Source organism: Ciconia boyciana, chromosome 18 (genome assembly GCF_034638445.1).
Source record: "Ciconia boyciana chromosome 18, ASM3463844v1, whole genome shotgun sequence".
NCBI lineage: Eukaryota > Metazoa > Chordata > Aves > Ciconiiformes > Ciconiidae > Ciconia > Ciconia boyciana.
The window spans coordinates 12,779,457-12,801,547 of NC_132951.1; the positions used below are offsets into that span (position 1 = coordinate 12,779,457).

General features: G+C 60.3%; 2 protein-coding genes across 5 annotated transcripts; one reads left to right on the plus strand and one right to left on the minus strand.

Annotated features, from left to right (window-relative positions):
- Positions 1 to 1,112: 1,112 nt before the first annotated feature.
- FBXW5 (F-box and WD repeat domain containing 5) lies at positions 1,113 to 14,405 on the minus strand. Of its 3 annotated transcripts, none has more exons than XM_072883101.1 (9): positions 14,284 to 14,405; positions 13,898 to 14,111; positions 11,096 to 11,253; positions 10,261 to 10,435; positions 9,219 to 9,367; positions 7,386 to 7,866; positions 4,375 to 4,522; positions 3,601 to 3,813; positions 1,113 to 3,102 (listed from the first exon to the last, which is right to left on the minus strand). In XM_072883101.1, the coding sequence occupies exons 2-9, from the start codon at positions 14,088 to 14,090 to the stop codon at positions 2,856 to 2,858; spliced, it is 1,764 nt and encodes a 587-aa protein (XP_072739202.1). In that variant the 5' UTR covers positions 14,091 to 14,111; positions 14,284 to 14,405; the 3' UTR covers positions 1,113 to 2,855. The 3 variants fall into 3 exon arrangements, with proteins under 3 accessions (XP_072739202.1, XP_072739201.1, XP_072739203.1); XM_072883100.1 differs by having other exon boundaries at positions 4,375 to 4,627; XM_072883102.1 differs by lacking the exons at positions 13,898 to 14,111; positions 14,284 to 14,405 and adding an exon at positions 12,477 to 13,148 and having other exon boundaries at positions 4,375 to 4,627.
- On the plus strand, positions 14,030 to 19,155 carry C8G (complement C8 gamma chain). 2 transcript variants are annotated; one of them, XM_072883104.1, is made up of 7 exons: positions 14,030 to 14,127; positions 15,895 to 16,034; positions 17,105 to 17,175; positions 17,523 to 17,630; positions 17,933 to 18,034; positions 18,357 to 18,395; positions 18,898 to 19,155. In XM_072883104.1, exons 2-7 carry the CDS (start codon positions 15,904 to 15,906, stop codon positions 18,909 to 18,911), a joined length of 465 nt encoding a protein of 154 aa, XP_072739205.1. In that variant the 5' UTR covers positions 14,030 to 14,127; positions 15,895 to 15,903; the 3' UTR covers positions 18,912 to 19,155. The 2 variants fall into 2 exon arrangements, with proteins under 2 accessions (XP_072739205.1, XP_072739204.1); XM_072883103.1 differs by lacking the exon at positions 14,030 to 14,127 and adding an exon at positions 14,643 to 15,076.
- The last annotated feature ends 2,936 nt before the right edge of the window (positions 19,156 to 22,091 follow it).

The following is a 22,091-nucleotide window of genomic DNA, read 5'->3' on the forward strand; positions in this document are numbered from 1 at the left end:
GGGCAGGATCACCTCGGGATGGGCAGTTATTTCTGTGCTGGGACCTTTCCGCAGCTGCTGCCTCCCTGCAGTGACGCTGCAGCCGGGGGTCTGCCCAGCACGGCGGCTGCCAAACAAGGGGTGCGGGAGCAGGCAGAAGGAGCTCCTCGGGGGGGTGACCTGGCCCCAGCCCAGCTGCAGCAGCTTCACATGTACAGGGCGCCACAGGGCTGGTGGGAGCAGGCGCAGCGGTGCTGGGCCACCTTTACCTGCAGCAGCAGAGGGGAGCTGCAGAACAACTGGGAAGGCAAATCCAACGTGTTACGCTCCTGTTCCTGCGTGCTGGATAATAAAGCAGCTGCTGAGCTTCTCTAGGACAGGCTGGTTTTTCCGAGCTGCTGTTAGGAGCCAAGTGCCTGTACTGCTCCCGCCGTCCCTGCAGGAGGCCCTGTCCTGCCCCTCCAGAGCTGCAGCACCAGCCGAGGGACTAAACCCGTACTGGGGAGCAGCACGGCTGCCTCTACATGCATGGCTGTAGAAGAGACAAATATGAGGGGTACCCAAGGGGGCCTGTCCCCTCCAGGGAGCAGCCAGACCCACTTCTTACAGGTGCAGCTGCTGCACGATGCATCAAGGAAGATGGCAAAAGGGCTGTAAGGGGACATTGGCACTGCAGCTCACGATGCTGCTGCAGCACAGGAATTCCTACTAGTAGCACAGGGCCAGCCCCAGTGCTTGGTCCCCACTTACCTGGTCAGTGTCTGTTAGTGCTTGGAAAAATGAGAAACCAAGGAGGGACACAGAGAAGCCAGGATGCTCCAGCCCCTGGCCTGTCCTGGAGCCTGCAGCACTTGGCCTTGGCAGAGAAGAGCTTTCCCGAGGCTGCCCAGGGCTGTCCCATCCTCCTCCCTGAGGGCAAAGATTTGGGCAATTCTCTGTCTCTCTCCTCTGCTCCTGTTGTTTCACAGCTTTCTGGCTGCACCCCACAGCCCAGGGCAGGTACTTCTTGGTCAGCTACTTCTGCCGGGGCACAGCAGATGTAGGCACAGCAGCATGACGCTTCTGGGCTCAGTTCTACTTCAGTAGAAGAACAGCACTCAGAAAAACAAACTCAGATTGCAGAGATGCTTTAGCAGAATATTTATTTAATGCCATAGTGAAGAGCAAAACTCAATACAAACATAAACCCTCAGTGCCTTGCTCACTGCTACACTGAGCCAAGGGAGAAGAGATTTCACAATCTTGGGGAAGGAGGGAGGAAGGCAGAGGCTGTTCCTTTGCTGTGTGACTGGACAGAGAGCTGGATGTGGATCCTGGGTGCACACACACAAAGACTCCCTTGTTTCTGGAAGTCCTATGATGACAGAAAACCTGAGTACAGGGGTTTTGGATAAAGCCATGGGCACCTGCTGGGGCACAGCAGAATGAGGGTACAAACCCTCCTGCCAAGGGCCACAGGAGCTGTTAAAGCCATCAGTGCATATCAAGACAGTATCTGCTGCCTCCATTAAGTCTATTTGCAACCCAAGGCTGTGAGTGGCACAGGCAACTGCCCCCGGTGCTCCCAGGGGAGTCCCAAAATGCCTCCCCAGCCCCTGGCTGGGACACAGCTCCTTTCCAGATGCAGCCCAGAGCCCAGCTCCCAGGAGCGACTGCAGCTCCTGGGGCCACTGCTGGCCCCAGCCATGTAGGCCAAGTCAAGATTAGGAGCTTAGTTTTAGACTCTTACATTTGGGTACCTGCTAGAGGGAGAAAAGCTTCAGGGACAGGTAGAGAGTAAACACCACCGAGTTTGTAATCGCTTCAAGTGAGCCAGCTCCACCATCAGAGGGGTCCCTGGGAGGAGCTGATCACCGAACCCACAGCACATCAGGCCAGGTGGAAGGAAGCTTATTCAACTGTCACTTCAGGCAGAGGAGGGCTGTGTTCCCCCAGCCACCCATGGGTGAATACCTGTGGCCACCCATGGGTGCCTACACCTATTAACGGAGAACATACCAAGAGAACGTAAAGTGCCACAACTTGAGTAGCATGGGAGGGAAGTGACCATGAGACCCACCAGCCATCCTCACAGCTGCTCCCTTGGGAAGGGACAGCAGATCCCCTAGAATAAACACATTACCAATGCCATAGCTTATTTAAGTGCTACTTAGCAGAGGAAGACAGAGGCAAAGCCAGCACCATGTTACCACCCGCCCTCTTCACTCTCAAGTTTGGAAACTGGTGATATCAACACGTAGTTGCTAACAGAAGGCATCGGCAGCGCACTGGGGGCCGCGCGAGACACCAGCCAGGCACCCTCAGCCCTGTCTCCCCCACTGCCCTCCAGGGCCACAACACCGTGTGGGAGGAGGCACTCAGCATTACCCAGCAGCCAGACGAGTTGCCTGTGGAGGTTTGGGACAAAAAAACATTAATAAAAGTACTATATTAAAAGAGTCCTGCAGTAAGGCAGCACAGCGCTGTACCGCGGCTTCTGCCAAGTGCTCTGCAGCCAGTAGCTCTCGGTGAGGTCAGCCACGTCCCAGGCACTCACAGTACAAATGCTGGAGACGTGCCTCAGTCTGTTCTTGGAGACCAAAGCTCACCTAGAGAGAGCTGTGACCAAGTAGCAGCGTTCGTGAGAAGCTGTGGGGAGCCCACCCTGCAGTGACCAGCTCAGGCTGCTGCCCACCAGGCCCAGGAACAGGTCGTTGGCGCTTACGTTCTGTCTTTGCAGCAGATGCTCCAAGGAGGAAGCAATTCCCGCTGCCGGGGTCCCTCCTGACTCAACAGATGTGCCCAGAGCTCGTCTCTGTTGTGCAGGGCTCAAAGCTCTGCAAGCTCCAGAGGAGGTGGCTGCAGTGAAGAAGCTGCAGGAGCAGGTGTACCTGGGTTCAGCTTTTCTGGTTCATGAGCCAGGAGAAGAGCAGTTTCCTGGGCCTGGGCTTCCTGGCCTGCTGGATGCGCACAGCGCGAGGGGAGCGCCACACCTTGATGGTGGTATCGTCACTGGCTGTCAGGAGCAGCTCCTGCTCCACCGGGCTGAACGCCACCGAGTTGACCACATTGTCATGCTGCAGTTTGGCCAGGCAGATGTTATAGTGCCGGTCCCAGATGTAGCCATGGCGATCCTCTGCTCCACTGCAGTGGACGAGACCAGTAAGGACATCACCCCAGCAGTCCCAATAACCTGCTGCTCCCAATCCCCTTCCTTCCACGCAGACGGAAGCAGAGGGTGCCCTAGCCTGGCCAGCAGCCCTGTCACCCATGAGCTTCAACCTGAGCAGGCCAGCTCCCTCGGGGATCCAGAGACTGTCTGAAGTGCCCCTTCAACTCACCCCATAGACCTGCTGCCTGCAGCCCCCAGGAAGGGCATTTGCCACCCACTGCCAAACACGCCACAGCCTAAAATGTCCCCTTTCCTCACTGATTTCACAACAGGACCAGGGCGGACAGCCTTCATCAGCTGATTCAGTCCCTCTGCTCTTTACAAACCTCCTGTTTCCTGCTCTGCTCACAACACACAGGAGTTTCCAACACAGGGCCCAGCCCTGCTTGTACAAGCCATCCCCGCAGTGATGGCCCCAAGGCCCTCCCGGACACGCGGCCCAGATCGTGCCCACCCCCATCGCCACACACCTTGCTACGAAGTCTCTGCTGACATCCAGGAAGATGAAGAAGCACTCCTCGTTGGGTGTGTAGGCCCGATGTGCACGGAGGGCTCTTTTCACCTCCTTCATTGTCTTCAGGTCGAACACGTGCAGATCGATCTCCTCAGCGATGGGGGGTGGCTGCATCGGGTCAGAGATGACGCAGTCCCGAGGCCAGGCACGGCTGTTCACGTACAGGTACCTCGGGAAGGGGAGCAGAGGGGTTACCCTGCGCATCACTGCATGCGACAAAGCTCACGGAGCTCCAGCTGTAAACGCGCAGGGCAGGGACCGAGCGGTTTCTCTAGTCCTTCACAAGCCTGTGGCTCAGCTCACTAAAATCCAGGCTGAAACATGGGAACTTGTTGCTGAAATACTTCTTAACATGTTTGGAAAGGAAAGGGCCACCACAATTGAGAAAGTGGGCGTTAGGGGCTACGTCAAGCCTCTTTAATCCCTTTAAAACCAACTTTAAGGTGTGGGCAGCTCCTTCACCCTTACAAGGCTCCTTGCCTGACCCAGGCTCAGCAGTGCAGAGGGAGGAAAGCATTCCTGCCGAGATCTGGGGAGATGCTCGGGTGGTAACACATGCCATCAGCACTAGGACATAAATGGGATGTGAAAGAGCAGAGCAGCCTATGCAGGCACCCTGCTCCATCCACTACAGTCATTTCTTCTCCTGCTCACCCCGCAAAAGCCCTAGGCAGCTGTCGTCCACCTCCTGCGGTGTCTGAAGCCAGCACTGCCACCCCGCCACGCTCACCTGTGGTCAGGGGAGAGGCCCATGCCAATGATGTGCCCATGGATGTCAATGACGTGATCCAGTGAGTCAAAGAACTCATCCGAGCGCCTCTCCTCCCCAAGCACTGGCCCAGCAGTCGTCATCTGATGGGGCAGGATCCTTTTAATCCCTTGGGGACAGAAAGCAGAATCTGGCAGTTCTGCAGACTGCTGCCAGCAGACAGCGGGGCTGGTGGAAGTCCCCAGGCTTCGAGAAGGGGCTTCCCTTCGTGCTGCTAAGAAAGGAGAACTGGCTCGCTGGCTGAGCACTGGGACAGTGCTGCTGTCCCTGCCAGGCTCCTTCAAGCTCTTGCAAGTGGTGGTTTTGGCCAGGACGCTGCCCGTAAGTGACGCTCTGGCATGTTCAACCCCAGCCAGGGAGATGCCCAACGCCTGGCTGCCAGCCCAGCTGGTGCAGCCACACCTCACTCCAAGCCCACCCCGCAGCGTGCTCTGAAGCACAAGGAAGCTGCGCTGGCCCAGGAGACACTCTGGTTGCAGAAAGGTTTTTCTCCTAAATGAGTCCTTGGGTTGGGCCCATTTCCTGCAATACCCAGCCTGGAGAAGGCCCAGCAGACGCACTGGCTGTGGCAGGGCTTTCCCCTGCCACTGTCAAGCGTAGGTGGGGGTCTGCCCCAGAAAGCTCCAAGAACAGGGGTTTAAACCCAAACTGGGCTCAAGTGCTTTACAGCTTTCGAACTTCCTGACTGAGGAAGACACATGCTATGGGTCAAGCCCTCTCCCCTTCCAGCTCTAGACAGAGGTTCCAAACACAAACCATCCACAACGACTTCCTGGAGGATTTCCAACTCCCATGAGCTTCAGCGGCTCTTGGGCACACATGGGCTTAATCCTCAGCGGCTCCAAGAGGAGCTGGAAGACGGCCCATCCCATCGCCCCTCTGAGGGAATCGCTGCCAAACACCCTCGGTTTTAGCCCTCCCCCGCAGACCAACAAGGTAGGGGTGGCACCACACTGCACCTCAAGTCTGAGGCCCTTCACAACATCACTGCATCTGAACCTGGGCAGCTCAGGACCTTCAGGACAGGACCTTCACTCTTGCACCCAACTGGCATTGCTCACCAGCATCTTCATCCTCGTTTCCACAGCACTACACTCCCAGTTCCAAACTCAGCTATGTGGCCCCCGCATGCACAAGCCAGCGGAACAGGCGGCTTTGCCCACGACTCAAGCCTGCCAGCAGCACAAGGGAGACAGGAGCTCAAAGGAAACTCCTGCAGAAGTGCTTGCGTGCCACAGATCAGGCAAGATAGTGCCGATGCCCAGCAGCCAGGAGCGTGGCTCCCACCAGCCCAGCGAGAGATGAGCACAACAGCAAGCTCTTTCAAGCACCAGTTCCTTGGGGGCAGACAGCAGATGCACCAAGGCCAGTTCAACACACAAACTGATGGGCAAACGTAACAATTTGCAGTGACTCATGGCTGGGAGAGGAGCCGAGTCAGGGTTCATCCCTCCGAACAGCCAGTCTGTGCTGCGGGCACTGGCTGCTGGCCAGGGAGTCACTGGAGTTCAAAGGCACCAAAACCCACGGCCCTGGAAGGCTGCACTGGAAGTCAGCAGAGTCCAAAGGCAGGCACTGCCTCTGCACCACGCTTCGCCTTCGCTCGCTGCAGGCCCCAGCCTGCGAGGCAGTGTTTGCTCAGCCCGGCAGATCAAGATGCAGCACTGCTTATAGGGCTGAGTCAGGGCAGACCACCCGCCACGTGTCTGGAGGCAGGCCAAGGGCCACCACGTCCGCCTGCAGACCTGGCCATGGACAGGAGCACAGAGCAGAGCTACACTCAGTCCAGGTCACATTCCTAACTTAGGTGGGCAAAGACCAAGTGACTCTTCTCCAAGTTGCCTACAGCTTTGGAAACTGCCTTACTGGGCCGTACTGGTGCAGGACCAAGTAACAGGAAGGTTAGAAGAGCCTGCAGCAGGAAAGCGAGGCTGTAACTGTGCAAGCAGCAAAAGGAACTGAAACTGTTTGGCTTTACAGAAGAGTCTTCTTGCCTGGAAGCAGCTCTCCTTCCCTCCCCACATTTCTACTGATCTGTCTGGTCCTTTCCACTGAACTTCTCTGCTAGCTTTAGGGGCTTTTGGAGAAGCAGCCAGACTACCTGCTTCTGCTCATCACTGCACTGATTTCCTGTAAGTTTAGACTCTGCTAGTCCCAGTGTCTCAAGAAGAGAGCCCCAGATGAGCAAGGGACGTCCTAGCCCAGAAAAAGGTCACCAACAGCACCATTTCCTGGCTTGTGCTGCAACTACAGCCCCTTGTACCCCATTGAGCAAGGAGGCTGAGTGCCAGCAAGCTGCCTAGGATCAGCTTGCCATGAAAACACCCACTGGGGCATCTAATAACCCACCGTGAAGCCTCTTCAGTACCAAAACAGAGGTGCCTAAGTGTCTCGCTGAGGCTGAAAGGCCACGTGATGCAGGGTGATCACATTGGGCAGTGGGGAGGCAGGTGAGGCACAGGGGCAGGCAGGGCTCTGTCTCTGAGAGCTGAGGGGCACTGTGCAAGCAAGACGCGCCTGAACTCCAAGCTGCTCAAACTAGTCTTGCCCTGATGCCCTTTCCACCTCTGCAAGACAACAGGACCGAGGCCCTTCCACACGCTCCTATCAGGGCAATCGCTGCCCTTCACATCCACCCGCTTGCGTGTGACTCATGGCTGATGTCCTAGTCAGGAGTTCCTTCTTAATCTTCTGCTCAGCCCTCGCCACGACTTCCTTGTTTGGCCACGTGTCAAGCCTGGCAGCAACAAAACAACCCTCAGGCAAGCGCTTGTGGGGTGGAACCCCCTTCAGTGATCCGGGGCATCTCAAAAGCCTCCCGTACTGAGAATCCAGCAGCTTGAGCAACTCACTGCAACTCACTCACCACAAACAGGCAGCAAATAAAACCAGTCTTTTCCAGATTCAAACTCAGAGTGTAGCTGCAGCCCACACCCCCAGGGAGGCTGGCATGCCCTGGGCTCAGACCTTACCTATCTGGTGCGGGGAGTAGGTGAGGCATCCTGTGGTGAAGATTAAGTATTTTGTCTTGCTGTTGCTGTCTGTGGAGAGCAGGTTCAGCTCAGGCGGTTTAGTTCTGTTGCGTACAAACAGCTCAGCCACCTTCGTCTCCAACTCTGTATCAGTCATGGCAGGCCTCACGCGGCCCTCCATGATATCATCAAAGAACTGCTGCAGCCCATCCTCTGCCGTCACACCCCCTTCATCTGGCATTTCCTGTACTGCTGGCTCTGGAGTCTGCTTGGGCTTGGCCTCCTCTTCCTCACTGTCACTGCCAAGATCAAAGACTGGGCAGGTGGAGGAAGCAGCTAGCTGCTCCTCGTAGTCCAGGAGCAGGTCCGGGGAATCATACCGGCTGCAGTCAGCCACCATCACAGTCCGGATAGTGCTGGCGTTCAGGTTCTGGATTTTGAACAGTCTCTTCACTACATTCACATTCTCGGACTCTATGCCCTGCAAGCAGAAGGGAGAAGTAAGCGGGAACCACCTCACGTCACTCCTACAGCTCAAACCTAGAGCCACCTGCCCCCAGGTGCCACCTTGAGCCCCCACAGCAGACACCAGCCACACACCGACCTCTCTTCGCACTGCTATATGGGGCGCGGACCATGAGAACTGGCCCAAGAGGCTGGCCAGCTTTGGTGCGCTCCTTCCAATCTTGGAGGTGGGCACACCGAGACAAAAAGCTCCTGCAGGCAGATGACAGCGGAGCTGGGAAACACAGAGGCCAGGCAGCCTTGCTGTCATCCCCCCGCCTGAGATCATTAGCTGGTGCTGCTCGGCACTTTACAAGAATTTCAGGAACAGGCCTCTGCGATAAACACAGGCGGAGTGTGAAGTGCCATCCCTTTGGCCTACAAGCAGCAGAGGCGGAGGACCTCTGTGCTCCTGAAGTTCGCCTGTACCCCTCAGCAGGACCAGCCTGGTTATCTGCTCCCAGACTCAAGCAGCAGGTCTCTTCCTGCCTAACTGCTCCAGCCGTGCTTCAACACCCCTGTCAAAGTGGGCAAGGTCCTTCCTCGCCTCTTGGAGGTGGAAGAGTTAATGCTGTAGTGTCAGTGCAGTGCAGAGATGTGGTTATGGGAAGGGTCTCTGCTACAGAGGATTTCGCCTGGGGCCAGCATCAATTGTTCATGTTAAAAAACACAAAACACAAAACACCAGGATGTGCAGCTGTGACATTGAGACAGAGGCAAAACATGGAAAAGAACACGTCTGAGCAGCACAACTGCCAGAGAATGAACAAGCAGAAAACAAGCAGTCTAAAGCCAGCACACGCTGATCTCCAGGTCCCATCACAGCATAAAAGACAGCACCTGGCCCACAGAAATGTCAGCAAGGACAGGCAGGTCTGAGCTCAGCTTCCCCGCTGCCTCTGGCTCCCGGGAACGATGCACTGAGCTGCCAAGTGGGAGAACGGCCATCGCTCGGACACATGCCAGACTACAGCTGTCCCAAGCCCAGCTTCATACTATCAAGGACGTCAGCAACCCTGCTGCGGTTCAACCACTCTCCTGTTGAGCAACGCATGCTCTAGGGAACTGCAGTCAAGTCTTCATCCCAATTAATGGGGCAAGAGTTAATGGAAGCTGAGTTGGAGTATTGCAATGGGTACCACAACACTGAGCATGGAGAAACCTCACACAAGCGTTGCCTCAAGCTCAAGATCCTGAGGGCAAGTCAGAGGAGACAAACAGGAAGGACTGGGCCATTCTTCCCCGCTCACACCTCCTCCACAGCTCTTCCTCCCCCAGGAGCCAGCAGGAAGCTGCACTGCCTGTGGAGCTGGAACAAAGACACCTCACCTGGAAAGCGTTGTTCAGCCACAGCACAGAACAGGAGGTTATACGCCCAATCCGATGGAGATTGCCAGATATCAAGTTGGTTTCATTCAGCCAGCAGCCAAACACATCATAGGGTTTATTCCTCACCCTGGAAAGCAGCGTGAAGTTCTCTGGAAGAGAGGGGAAGCACAGATGTGAGGCGATGGCTCCCGGCAAGGGCTCTGGAGAAACCGTGGCAGAAGACATGGGAAGTGGACTGAAGTCTCCTCAACAGAGGCACTGATGCAGCACCTCCACTGCAAGCTGAGCGGACACTGCCCAACCACTGTCTGGCTTCCAGTCACTACTATGGAGAGAGATTATTTCTCTCTTGTACAGAGTTGTGTGGGGAGAGCGTGCACAAGGGAAACCAAAATAAAAGGGCAGCCAGACCAAAGAGCAACGTAACCTCACAGCCTTTCTCCAAGCATGGCCCAAAGCAGACATCCCAAGGACAAGAACAAGTCAAACACGTACAGAACTTCTTCACTCCCACCCCTGGCTCTCAGGGCCTTTCTGAGCAAGACAGCTGTGCATTTAGCAGCACTCCTTGACTTTTGGCACAGTGGGACTGTAGCACAGAGACGGTGAGAGATAATGCAGTTGGGATTAGTGAGTTTCACAGAACTGCAGCAGAAGAGGTGAAGCAGGCCTGGATGAATGCACCTCAGAAAGCCACGTGAGACCATAGGGTGGGACTAGCACCACTTGAGTCACAAATGGTGGCTTCAAGACAACAGGTAACATGGATAACTCTTGTCTAGGCCATCACTTAGAACAGAAGTTAAGTGAGAATAAATACATGCCACACTGCCTTCAGGTGATGACATGGTGACCTGAGCAGAGTTAAGGCTATCTGGAAGGTTTACCCTATGAAACTGTGATTGGGACCCCTTTGCATAGATAGTGGAAGGCAGGACAAGCAGAGGTCAAGGCCACCGCACACCCGAAGAGGAAGGGAACCCCAGCACCCACCATTTCACACCTCCCAGGAAGCCCCAGTGAAGGTGAGAGTGGTATTTACCCATGCTGATTACGGCAATCTCTCCTGACGAGGAGTTGTGAGGCCCCACAAAGACACCTGACACCAGAAGGAGGGAGTCATCAGAGTTGAACTGGGAGAACTGTGTGTAGCTCCAGTTGTACGGCCTCATGTTGGAGCTGTGCTGCAGGGAGATATCCAACTCATTGCTCCAGATCTATAGACAGATGAACAAACAGTCAGGAAGCTGTTGAGAAGCCTGAAAGTGGTTCCACTTTATCTGTTCTGCCAGCACTCACCAGGACAAGAAAAAAAAAAAATACCGAAGACCCTATATAACTGCCTCCTAGTCACGATTTCCCTGTCAATTCCCCTAACAGAAAATGACCAACAGCTTTGGAGAGTGGCTAAATGCAGCACTGCTTCTCCACCTGCCAGTGGAGAAGGTGTTCGGGCAATGAATGGTACTGTCACAGCTGGATTTTTCAACATGTTCAGAGAGATTCCTCGGAAGACAACCACTCACGGAAGACAACTTCTGCAGTAGATCGTTATCTCCACAGTCTTTGTTAGACCCATGGCACAACAGGACTGATTTGCATCTAGAAAGCGGCCAGAGCCAGGAAGGCACCTTGGTCACCTTCATGCAGGCTGGACCTGGAATCCACAGCCCTCAAGGCTACGTTTGCAAGAGTCACTAGTTCTGCGGCTTTGAGAACAACTCAGCATCTGCAGGAACCAGCCTAAGTCCAGGGTCAAACCTCTGGTCAACCTGGTCAAACCTCTCCTCTCCACAGACTTCCTAAAGGCTGCTCTTGTGGCTAAGCCCCACTAAATCAAAGCTGGAAGGGTTGTGCAGGCGAGGCTGCCGCTTTACCTTGACAGTACAGTCTTTGGAGCACGATGCAAACAAACAGCCAGAGTGGGAGAAGCTGAGGTGCAAAACCTGGTCATTGTGCTCCTTCAGGGCCTGCACTTCCACGCAAGGTATGGTGTCGTAGAGCCTCTGGAACTCATCATACCAGGAGACGGCAGCTGTAACACACAAGCAGGGACATGGGACAGGAATGTAAGTGGAGGGAAGTGACAGACCTGAGCTAAGCATGGCAGCCGCAGAATCAGTCTTTAATAAAGCGCAGTCTTGACTGCTGCTAGCAATGCCAGGAGCTCTGCTGAGGCCACTATCCCTATGGCTTCAAGCAAGTTAGCAGGGCTTAACATTTTTCTCAGTAGCTTCCCCACTCACACACACACACACAAAAATATCTTTTCCTCCAGTAAACACACAACTCCACACCACACCACTACTTTCTAAAGCAGTACAGCCACTGCAAGAAACATCCAGGGCACAGCCGTTAGCTATCTAACAAAAGCCTTGCTCAGGACAAAACAGCAGTTCCAGCACAATACAAACAAATCTGTCATGTGATGAGAGAGAACCTGCTCCTCAGGGTACCAGGCTCTGCTCTGATTATCTTTATCTTGTCTAACACAGAATTAAGAAGGTTTCAGAAAGGGTATGAGACCAGGGAAAAAAAAGTCTCCATGAGAGAAGAGACTAGAGAAAACAAGAGAGAAGAACAGGAGCTGGATGCAGTGTGCCAGGACAGAAGGAGCCCTGCAGAAGAAGAGTCTGGAGCACACTCACAGAAGTCACACTGATGGCCAATAAGGAGACAAATAAAGAGGACTTTTAACAAAGTGCCTGGTAAGGCAGCCTACAGACTTCTTGCAGCAGCAAATCCCGAGGAAGCAAAGAGGATTAGACATGTATATGGATAAGGGCCAATTTCCCTAGTTACACTGAACAGGACTGAAGGTTTTTTTGGAACTCGCTGCAGCCCAGGAGGCACCTGCTCCTGCAGGCAGGGAGCAGCTTGCTGCCAGGACATCCCACCATTCCTCACTAGGCAGGGGGCTTCACCTCCCTCTGAAGCTCCAGGTTCTGGCCCGTCTGGCTGGGAAGAAGTCTGGACAGATCCCATCTGGCCAAGCAATCCCAACATTTCCTCTTACAAGACCCACTGGATACTATTCCCCAAACCCCAGAGCTGCCCAGGGCAGGCAGGCTGGCAGGGGATTCCCCAAACTCCTGCTTCAGCCCCCTGCTGGGCCCGCCAGCCACCCTCTGCCCCCGCTGCCTCGTGGAGCTGCCTCACAGCTCCAAAAGCGCAGTCTGGGAGGTGCCTGAATACGTTACTGAGTTACACCGACTGCTCCATCCCTATTAGTGCTAAAAAACAGGGCTGTCAGCTTACTAACTAACTGCAGGAGCCTGGAAGCGAAGAAGCCTGGTCAAAGAGCCTCAGATAAAACCTAAATATAACGTCCTCAACCCCGTGGAGCTCCCAGGGTCTGTGCAAGTGAAATCACGCAGCCCGAGTCGTCCCATCCGCACTTCATCTCTTCTCAGAGCCCTTTTGCACTGGTGTTCCCCACTGCAGGGAGACGGGCTCCTGCTGCATCCTAGGTGTTTCTTCCCGTCCTTCTGTAGCAACTGCAACTCAAGATCAAGAAGCCAATTTCCTCTGCCGTGGCCACCGCTGGGAGCGCCGTGCACATCCTGGGAGCAGAGGATGTTGCACAGCCCTCCCGGACCTCTGCAGCACGCTGGGAACAGGCTTTTTGGACTCCAAGAGACACCCACCTTGGCAGCAAGGACTCCTGTCAGCAGGTCCCCAAGGCCTGTCTCTGGTGTGACAGCATTGGGTTACCCTTCCAGACCACACCAAACTGCTTTCAGCACCTGATACTCAGCAGGGAACAGACCTGTGATCGTATGACTGCCGCCACCGAGACTGCCAACAGCTCTAACCAGGGAAGGCCCTGCCAGGCTCAGTTGATGCCGACTGTTAATGGGTCATTTTCCTACTGCAAGCCGAGGCCAAGATCAAGTCTGACCTGCCCTTGCAAAGTGGGTCAACTACTGCCTTAGCATTTGCCCACTGTACAATTAAATTGCCGCACACCCACCTCCCTCTCCAGACAGCAGGCACATGTGTCCTCCACAGCCAGGCTGCAGCTGCTGCCTACATCTTATGGAAATAGTTTGATCAGCTAATGTGTACTTCCAGCTCTTCCTAGTCCGGATGAGAAAGGGACAAAGCCTGAAGCAGAGGCTTGCTGTGAGGTCCTGATCAGGAAAAGCCAGCAGTGATTATCATGGAATCCAACCGGGCTGTCACGTAGCAGAGCACAGTGACTCACTGCCTCTCCTCAGGATCTCCCTCAGCAGCAGCAGCGCCCAGACAAGCTACCAGAGAGCACCTGCCTAGAGAGAGCTCAGAAACCCCCTTTCTGTGAAAGAAAAGGAAAGTCGAAGCATTTTCAACTATCCGATGCCCCTTTCTGAAGCGTTCGGGCAGTTCCAGAGCCCTTCACGCGCACATCACCACCCAAGCCTGTAGACTGCTAACGTGATGCAGTTCAGTGGCACCATCACCCTCGGCGCCAGAGCGTTGAGCAGCAGAGGGGGAGAGGATTTTCCCGGCTGGGCTCACGGCAGGGAGGTTTTGGGTGCCATCACCCGGGGAAGAGCCCCCCAGGGCCGCCGGAAGCCTCGGGGCTGAGCAGGCCCCCGGCCCGGCACGACACGACCGCTGTGCCTGCCCAGCAGGTTCAGGAAGGCAGCCAGCCCTGCGGGCAGCCACGCCAGCCCCGTCCCCCCGCGCCAGCGCACCTGGGTGCCGGGGCACCTCCCGGGAGATGCGGTAGTAGCGGTAGAAGAGCTCCTTCCAGAGGAACTCGTCGCGGGCCACAGCGTGCCACTGCTGGCACACCAGCCCCACCGAGAGCACGTCTACGTGGTCCAGGTAGAGGAAGATCTCGTAGAGGACGCTGTCGGGGAGGAGGGGGCCGCCGCCCGCATCCATCGTGTCATTCTGCCGCCGCGCCTGGAAGCAAACGGGGGTGAGGCCCGGCCCGGCCCGGCCGCCCGCAGCCCCACCCCGGGGGCCCCGCGCCCGCCCCGGGGGCCCCACACCCGCCGGCCCGCCCAGGGGCCCGCGGCACCCCCGGCCCCGCGCCCGCCCGCCGCCCCGGGCCGCCCCCGCCCCCTCACGGCACCTCGGCGGCTCCGGCGGCTCCGCTGCCGCCGCCTCCTCGCGCGGCGCTTCCGGCCTCCCCGCCCCGCTTCCGCTCCGGCTCTCGCGGGCCGCTCTGGCCGCCCCTCTCGGTGGTTTCCCCCCCCTTCCAATCACCGCGCCGCTTTCTGCCGCAGGCCGGAGAGCTCGAGCCCAGAGCTCCCCACAGCGCGCTAGGCGCAGCTAGCCGAGCGCGGCACGCTCGCTCACGATCGCGGCGGCTCTGCCCCGCCTCGCCCCGCCCGGCCTGATCAGACCCCGCCCCTTCCGATCAGGCCCCGCCCCGCCCGGTCAGACCCCGCCCTCCTGATCAGGCCCCGCCCCCATCTGAACAGGCCCCGCCCCACCACCCGCGGGGTCGAGGACCCGCGGGGTCGAGGACCGCCGGGACCCCCCGGGCCTGTGGCGGGGCTCCTCACCCCCGCCCGGCATCGGGCCCCGCTGCACCCCCGGCGGCCGTGCCCGGCCCAGCTCATGGGGACCCCCGGCCCCCGGCCTGCCCCGGCCTTGACCCCGGCCTGCCCCGGCCTGCAGCTCCCGGAGGCCCCCGCCGGGCCCGGCTCCAGGCAGCCGCGCTGCCCGCCTGACCCCGCCGCCCTCCCGCCCCCGCCGCTTTCCGGCAGAGCGGCGCCATGGTGGCCCTGGGCACCCTCCTGCTCTTCGGCCTGCTCCTCACGGCCCCGCCGGGCCTGGGGCAGGGGCGGCGGCGGCGGGCGCCCCCTCCCCAGAGCCCGTTGGAGAAGGTGGCGGCTCAGGAGGAGCTCAGCCTCCCCCAGGTGAGGGGCCGGGGCCGGGCGGGTCTGTGGGCACCCGTCTGTCCCCGCCACCGGGGCTGGGGCCCAGCCCTGTGCTCGGGGCCGCAGGCGGGCAGCGGGGCCGCAGCCCGTCCCCCTGTGTGTCCCTCCAAGTCGGACCCCGCCGCGTTCCCCCGGCCCGCGGCGTTCCCCCTCCAGACCTGCCCTTGCGGCCTGTCCCCCGGCCCGAGCCCCCCGGCACCCCCCAGTCAGGGGTCGCAGGAGCACAAGCCCAGCTCAGCCCCCAGGCGCTGCCCGCAGAGCTGCCCGTGAGGCAGGCGCAGGGGCCGCAGCCTCGCCGGGGACCCCCGTCCTGGCTGGCTGCCATCCAGCCGGGCCCCCGGCTCCCACAGCTACCTCCGTCCGCGGCCCTGCGGCTGGTGCAGCCAGTCTCGGTTTTGGGTTTGGCACTCACGTCGCCCCGGGGTGCTGGGCACGGCCTCCAGCTGGGGCTCGGGTTGAGCTTGGGGCTCTGCTGGGGGGTCCAGACCGGGGCTGCAGCCTCCCCGGCAGTATGAGGCGTGGGGGGGTGCCTCATGCCTCCCCGCAGCCCCCCTTGCTCCAGCCTGTCCCCATGCCAGGCTCCTGTCTGTCCTGCTCTGTCCCACCTGCCGGCTCCCAGACAAGGGCAGTCGTGCCCCGTGGGCACGCCAAGGGGCCAGGCTGCAGGCAGAGGTGCCAAGCGAGCGGAGACAGCATGGAAGAAGGGTGCTCAGGGTGGTGGGTGCTCAGGGCAGCGGCGTGGTGGCACCCCAGAGTGGTGGTGACCTGGCAGATGGTGCCACCCCTGTGGCATGCAGCTTGCAGGGATGTGGTTCCTGGTCAGCATGGCCTCCCGCTGCAGCTACCTGTCGGAGCACAGCCACCGGCTGGAGGCCACGGCGATGACGGTGAGCGTCCTGGATGGGCAGAGCCTCGCCATCAGCACCTTCAGGAAGCTGTGAGTGACACCGGCCACTGAGGCCACAGGCAGGGACAGGGACACTGCAGGCAGGTCAGAGCAGGGCCGATGCCCTGGGATGGGGACGGGGGACGCTGGATGGGATGGGGATACTGCAGGCAGGTTGGAGCAGGGCAAGTGTCCTGGGATGGGGACGCTGGGTGGGACAGGGACGCTGCAGGCAGGTCAGAGCAGAGCCAGTGTCCTGGGATGAGGACGCTACAGGCAGGTCAGAGCAGAGCCAGTGTCCTGGGATGGGGACGCTGGGTGGCACGGGGACGCTGCAGGCAGGTCAGAGCAGAGCCAGTGTCCTGGGATGGGGACGCTGGGTGGGACTGGGACGCTGCAGGCAGGTCAGAGCAGAGCCAGTGTCCTGGGATGGGGACGCTGGGTGGGACTGGGACGCTGCAGGCAGGTCAGAGCAGAGCCAGTGCTCTGGGATGAGGATGAGGGACGCTAGGTGAAATGGGGATGCTGCAGGCAGGTCAGAGCAGGACCAGTGCCCCGGCCACGAGCTCAAGGAGGAGAGAGCTGCCCAGGAGCAAAGTGTGGGTGGGATCTTCTCTGGGATGTTTTGTGGTAGAAGCCCTGGCCGCGGCAGGGCTGGTACCCTGCCATCTGCATGCCACCAGCCTGGGGTGGGCTTGGGCTGCCCAGGCTGGGCAGGGTGGGGGGCAGCCAGGCTGGGGAAACTGAGGCACCAGTCAGGCACCTGGTCACTCCACAGCCGCCCAGCCAGGGACAGGCACTCGGGACCACCCCAGCGGCAGCATGGCTGAGGAGGGTGGTCTTCAGCGCATCCGTGGGCTCTGGGGGGTCTGAGGGGCTGAGCCAGGCTTGGAGCTGCAGGGAGGGGGCAGGGACCCCTCGGGCTCAGCAGGTTTTCAGGCTCTGTGTCTCTCCCTGCATCTCCACGGGGCTCTGGGACATCCCTTCGCAGCATCTCCCTGGGGAGAAAACAAAGTCCCAAGAAAACAGGTCCTGTGCGTGGCCTGGCAAGCGGGGCGGGCAGGGACCTGGGCTGGATCCTCTCCAGCCTGTGCTCACAGCCTCCTCCTCTCCCCACACAGGGACGGGATGTGCTGGGAAATCAGGCAGTGCTACCTCCCTGCCCAGGCACACGGACGCTTCCTCCTGAAGGGTGAGGGAGGCCGGGCTGTGGTGGAGGGGGGGGCTGCAGGGACTGCGGAGCTGGAGCCCCCCACTCCTGCTTTTGGCAGGGCTTTGGTACCAGTGTCCTCTTTCCCAGTGCCCTCCCCGTATCCCACCTCTGGGGTCTCAAAGTGCCCCAGTGCCAGATACCATTATGGGCAGTGCCGTGGACTGGTGCCCGCTGGTGGGGAATGGCACCTTGTGGGGCTGCACCCGCTCTGGCCCTGATTTTCACCCCTTGTACACCCCAGTCATGGCAAAACAAGGCCCCTGGATGGTGCTGGGGGTAACCAGGGTTAGCCGGGACTCACTGGGGCTGCCCTCTGTCTTTCCCAGGCCGTGGCCATGGCAGCAAGGTGGACGTGGTGGTGGGTGAGACGGACTACAGCAGCTACGCCATCCTCTATTACCAGAAGGGACGGAGCATCTCTGTCAAGCTCTATGGTGGGTCGGTGCTCGGAGGCTTGTGGCGGATGAAGGACAGGGGTGGCAGAGGGGTGGGAAACCCATGCTGGGCTCGGGGGATGCCTGCCGGAGCCCTGGAGGAGACAAAGGCAGAGATGAGGTCTCTCTGAGCGTCCTGGTCTCCAGATGGAGAGTTTTGTCCCCAAACACTGTGCAGGGGGAAGCCAGTAAACAGCTTCTCTGAGCTGAAAGACCCCTTGTCCCTGCGCTTTGCCGCAGGGGGCACGGGGGGCTTTGGAGCAGAGCTCGAGGCTGCTGACGGCATCTCCCTCCCCACGCAGGACGGACCAGCCGGCTCAGCGATGCTGTCGTGGACAAGTTTGAGCAGCGCGTCAGGGCTGTGGGCCTAAGCGAAGACGTGACCTACTATTTCCCCGTATATGGTGGGTGGCACACAGTCCCTTGGGAGCAGGGGGCACCCACGGCAAGGGCTGTGCCCAGGAGAGGCCTGGCAGTGGGGGCTGGGGTCTGTCCCCTCCAGCATGGGGAGGGGGAGGCAAATCCACATGGGTTTGAGCAGCTTGTGGCCCCATGTCACCCACAGTAGGGCCACGTGTGGGGCCTGTCCCAATGCTGCGGCCACCCCAGGGACAAGGATGCAAGGTGCAAGGACTGGGCTGTGCCCCACAGTGCCCCTGGGGTGCAGGGCCAGGGGTCCCCGGTGCCCAGGCAGGGTGACGTCCCCGGGCTCTCTCTCTCTTGCAGGGTTTTGTGACTCCGCAGATGAGTTTCACATTCTCGACGGTGAGTTGCGGATCCCGGGTGATGCGCTGGGTCCCCCCACGTGCCAGGCTTGTCCCCACACTGGGCACCACGTGGGTTCTCCCTTCCCTGGCTGTGGGCTGAGCACTTGGGGCTGGACCCACACTGCACCACGGCCGTGTGGTCCTGCCCCAGGAGCGCAGGGGGGCTGCGCATCCCCCAGGACAGGGTCCCTCCAAGCCCTTGTGAGGGGTGAGGAGGTGGCAGACCATCACCCAGGATGTGCATCAGATGCACCCTGGCAAAGCAAAGCCCCATTTGCCCCCTACATGGGTCAGGCTGGGCTTAGTGGGGTCTATATTGTTTTTTCATGGGGGGGGATGGGGTGTCCTGGGACAAGGACACCCCCGGGGTGAGGGCTGGGGTCCCTCAGGACAGCTCCATCACTTCTTGTTGGTGCGTGGGGAGGCAGAGGTGGGTCTCCAGCACTGGCGCTGGGCTCTGACGTCTCCCCAGCCTCTCAGCACTTCTCTTTCCCTTCCAGAAATGAAGGCATAGGTGCAGATGGTGTTGCCAGGAGGTCCCCAGAGCTCAGCCCTCGCTTCATCCAGCCACCCACGGCCACGCAGGACCGAGCTGGGGTTTGGTCAGACCCCGCTGCAGCTCCACAGCCCTGGAGGCAGCCCCGGGGCACCCAGCTCCTCCAGCTGCACTGGCAGCTGTGCCTGTCCTTGCCCTGTGTCCTCCCCCCAGCTTTGTGTCACCCCTCTCTGCTCTCCACCCCAGTGCTCTGCAGCAGCCAGCGACACCCCATTAAATGCCTCAGAGAAGGGTCTGTGTCCAGGCAAGTCACCCCTCGATCCGCCCCAGCAAGGCCAGCACTGCCTCCACCCCTGGACTGCTGCTGCCCTGGCACTGTGCTCCTGGCCTGGGGGGTGCTGGGGGGCCGTGCAGCCCCCTCCACGCAGCCCCGTTGTCCTCTCCCCAACCATGAGACACTGAGCCAGGAATCGTGGCAGTTCCCAATTTACTCTCGGGTGCTGTAGTGCACGTGAGTCTGGCTGGTGAGTGAGAGAAGCCCCGAGCGCCCAGCACAGCGTGGGGAAAAGCACCGTGCCCGGTGCCGTGGTGCCGCGCGGGCTCGGGGGGCGCTGGGGACCGGTGCAGGATCAGCCCTTCCCCTGGGACAAGCCAGGAGATCCCTCAGGGACCCCAGAGGAGGAAACCTCGGCCCTGCAGTGGTCCTGCTGGTCCCCAGGGCCTCCGAGGCAGCGAAACACCCCGTCCCCTGTCCCAGCCCTGCGGACCACGTTCCCCAAGGGGCTGGTGCCTGGGCCGGACCCCTGCCTGTGAGGGCTTCCCAAAGCCTGCCTGCACAGCCAGCACCCCACTGGAGAGCCAGGCAGGGGGGACGTCCTTTGCGTGCTCTGAGCACGCTGTGGGGGCTATGGAGACTGTGGGGGCTTGGACTGGGGGTGCAACCAGGGTAGAGGGGCTGCGGCCCCAGGGTTAATGCTGCAGGACCCCTCTCCCCTGCGCGTCCAGCCTGGCTGGGGCTGTCCTGCCACGCGCTTGGGCCAGGGTGTTTTGGGCGAGCGGTGCCAACTCCCTGGCGCGGGCTGGGCGGTGGGAGGGGACGGGGAGCAGCCTCCAGCAGCCGGCGGGTGCGGTGCCCCGGCCACCGCGCAGCCCCCGGGGTGGGAGCAGCCCTCTGCCCCCAGCGCCAGCGTTTTGCAATCTTTGCGGAAACTGGTAACACATGTTGTTTATCAGGGACTTATGTAAGGGACCGCCACGTGACTCGCCCGAAGCCAGCCCCTGTCCCCGCTGCCCACGTGCGGGGCAGTTGTGTCCGGCCGCCGCTCGCAGACCCCCCAGGCCGCCCGGTTGAACCTGGCAGAGTTGGGGTGTTATGGATCTGGCTCACTTTCTGCCCTGCACCTACCTGCGCCCCAGAAGTGGCTGCACTGTGGTGGAGCCGTGGCAGGGCGATGGGAGGAGAGGGGAGAGCCCTGCCCTCCCGCCCTGGGCAGCTGGACTGGTCCCGGCTCAGCCCAGCCCGCGTTTATCTGGTGTGAACCCATTTCTGGGGTGCAAACGCCCGGGTTGTGCCTAAGGGTCTGTGTCCAGGCACCACTGATCCACAGCCCAGGCACCTCCATCCTGCCCGCGCCCCCCAGCCCCGGCAGTGGGCTCAGCGTGCCCCACGCTGCCGCTGGTGCCCTCGGGTGCCCCCACGTGCCCCATTCTCCGGAGCTTGCATCCAGCTTTGCCGCCCAGATCCTTGGGCTGGCCCCCAGCTTTGCCACCCCCAGGAGAGCCGGGAGAGCGGGCACCTCCTGGGCACCCCCTCCTGCTGCCTGGGCAGGGCAGAGAGCCAGGGACACCCCGGCAGCGGGCGGGGGTGCTTTGTGTCCCTGCCCCAGCGCAGGACTACAGTGACACCCACGGGTGCTCCGTGCCTCTGACGCCCGACGGAGAGAGCTCCTGCTGGCACCGCACACCCCGAGGGTGGGCTCAGACAGGGGCTGAGCCCCCAGCCCAGTGTGTAGGGGAGCTCCAGCCGGGCTCTCGTGATGCTCGATCCTGCCCAGCTCAGCTTTTGTTTTGTTTTAATAAATCCGCAGAGCTGGGGCCGGCCTGGCCCCTGGCGCGTGGTGTGCCGGGCTCGCAGCTGGGTGCAGGGAAGGGAATGTGCTGGGGTGGGCGGGCAGGGTGGGCTGCCAGAGGAAAAAACCAGCTGTTGTGAAAACACGCTCCTTACGTAAAGTGCCTTGGCAAGGCCGTGCCGCGGGGAGAGCCGCCGGAGTTGATGCTCTGCCCGGCGTGGCCAGCCCTGCCCAAACCGTGCCAGACCCATGGGTGCTGCTGCTGACACCCAGTGTTCACTCCTGCGGGGGCTCAGGGTGTCCCCAAATTAAGGAGGGGCAGCTCAGGGGGGGCAGCTCAGCGCATGCCGGTGACCCCAAACCAAGGCGGAGGACGTCTCCCAGCCCCGCTTGGCAAAGGGTGCAGGGTGGCATGGGGAGGGGATGAAGCACTGGGGGCCTGTCTGGCTGCGTGCTGGTCCCCAGGCAGCTGGGCACTGGGGCTGCCCAGGGCTGGGGTCTGGCTCCCCTCCAACACGCCCAGCCCCTCAGCTCGCTGTCGGGGTGCACTGGAGCTGCACCTTGGTGAGACACAGCCCGGCGGGTGACAGGGCCAGCCGAGGTGCTTCTCTGGGTGATGCAGGGACTTGCGTCAGGGCACGGCGGGAGGTCCTGAAGGTGCCCACGAGTCCCATGGGTTGGATCAGGACCCGGCAGGCACCTGACATTCTCTCTACCTTGCTTGGGCCCCTCTCGGAGCCTGAGTGAGGCCATCCTGCAAGGACGGGGCGGCCAGCAAGCCCTGGCCCCGGTCCTGGCCCCCTGCCCCAGCTTCCCACACGGGCCCCGGGGCTCTGCAAGCGCTGGGGGCAGGGACAGCCGCCGCGCTGGCTTCAAGCTGTATTTTTGCTGCGGAGCAGTTTGGCACCCCAAAGCAAACATGTCATATCAACAGGAGGGAAACATTTGCAGGTTCCCCCGCCTGCCCTTTGGCTTCGGCGCTCGCCCCTGCTCTTGCTTGCATAACGGCATGGCGGGGAGGCAGGGCTGGCCCCCCCGGGGCCACAGCCCAGCCTGCCCATAAATAGGGGCTTGCCTGACGCTCCGACACTGCAGCGCTCTGCCTGCTCCTCTCGCTCGGCTCAGCTCG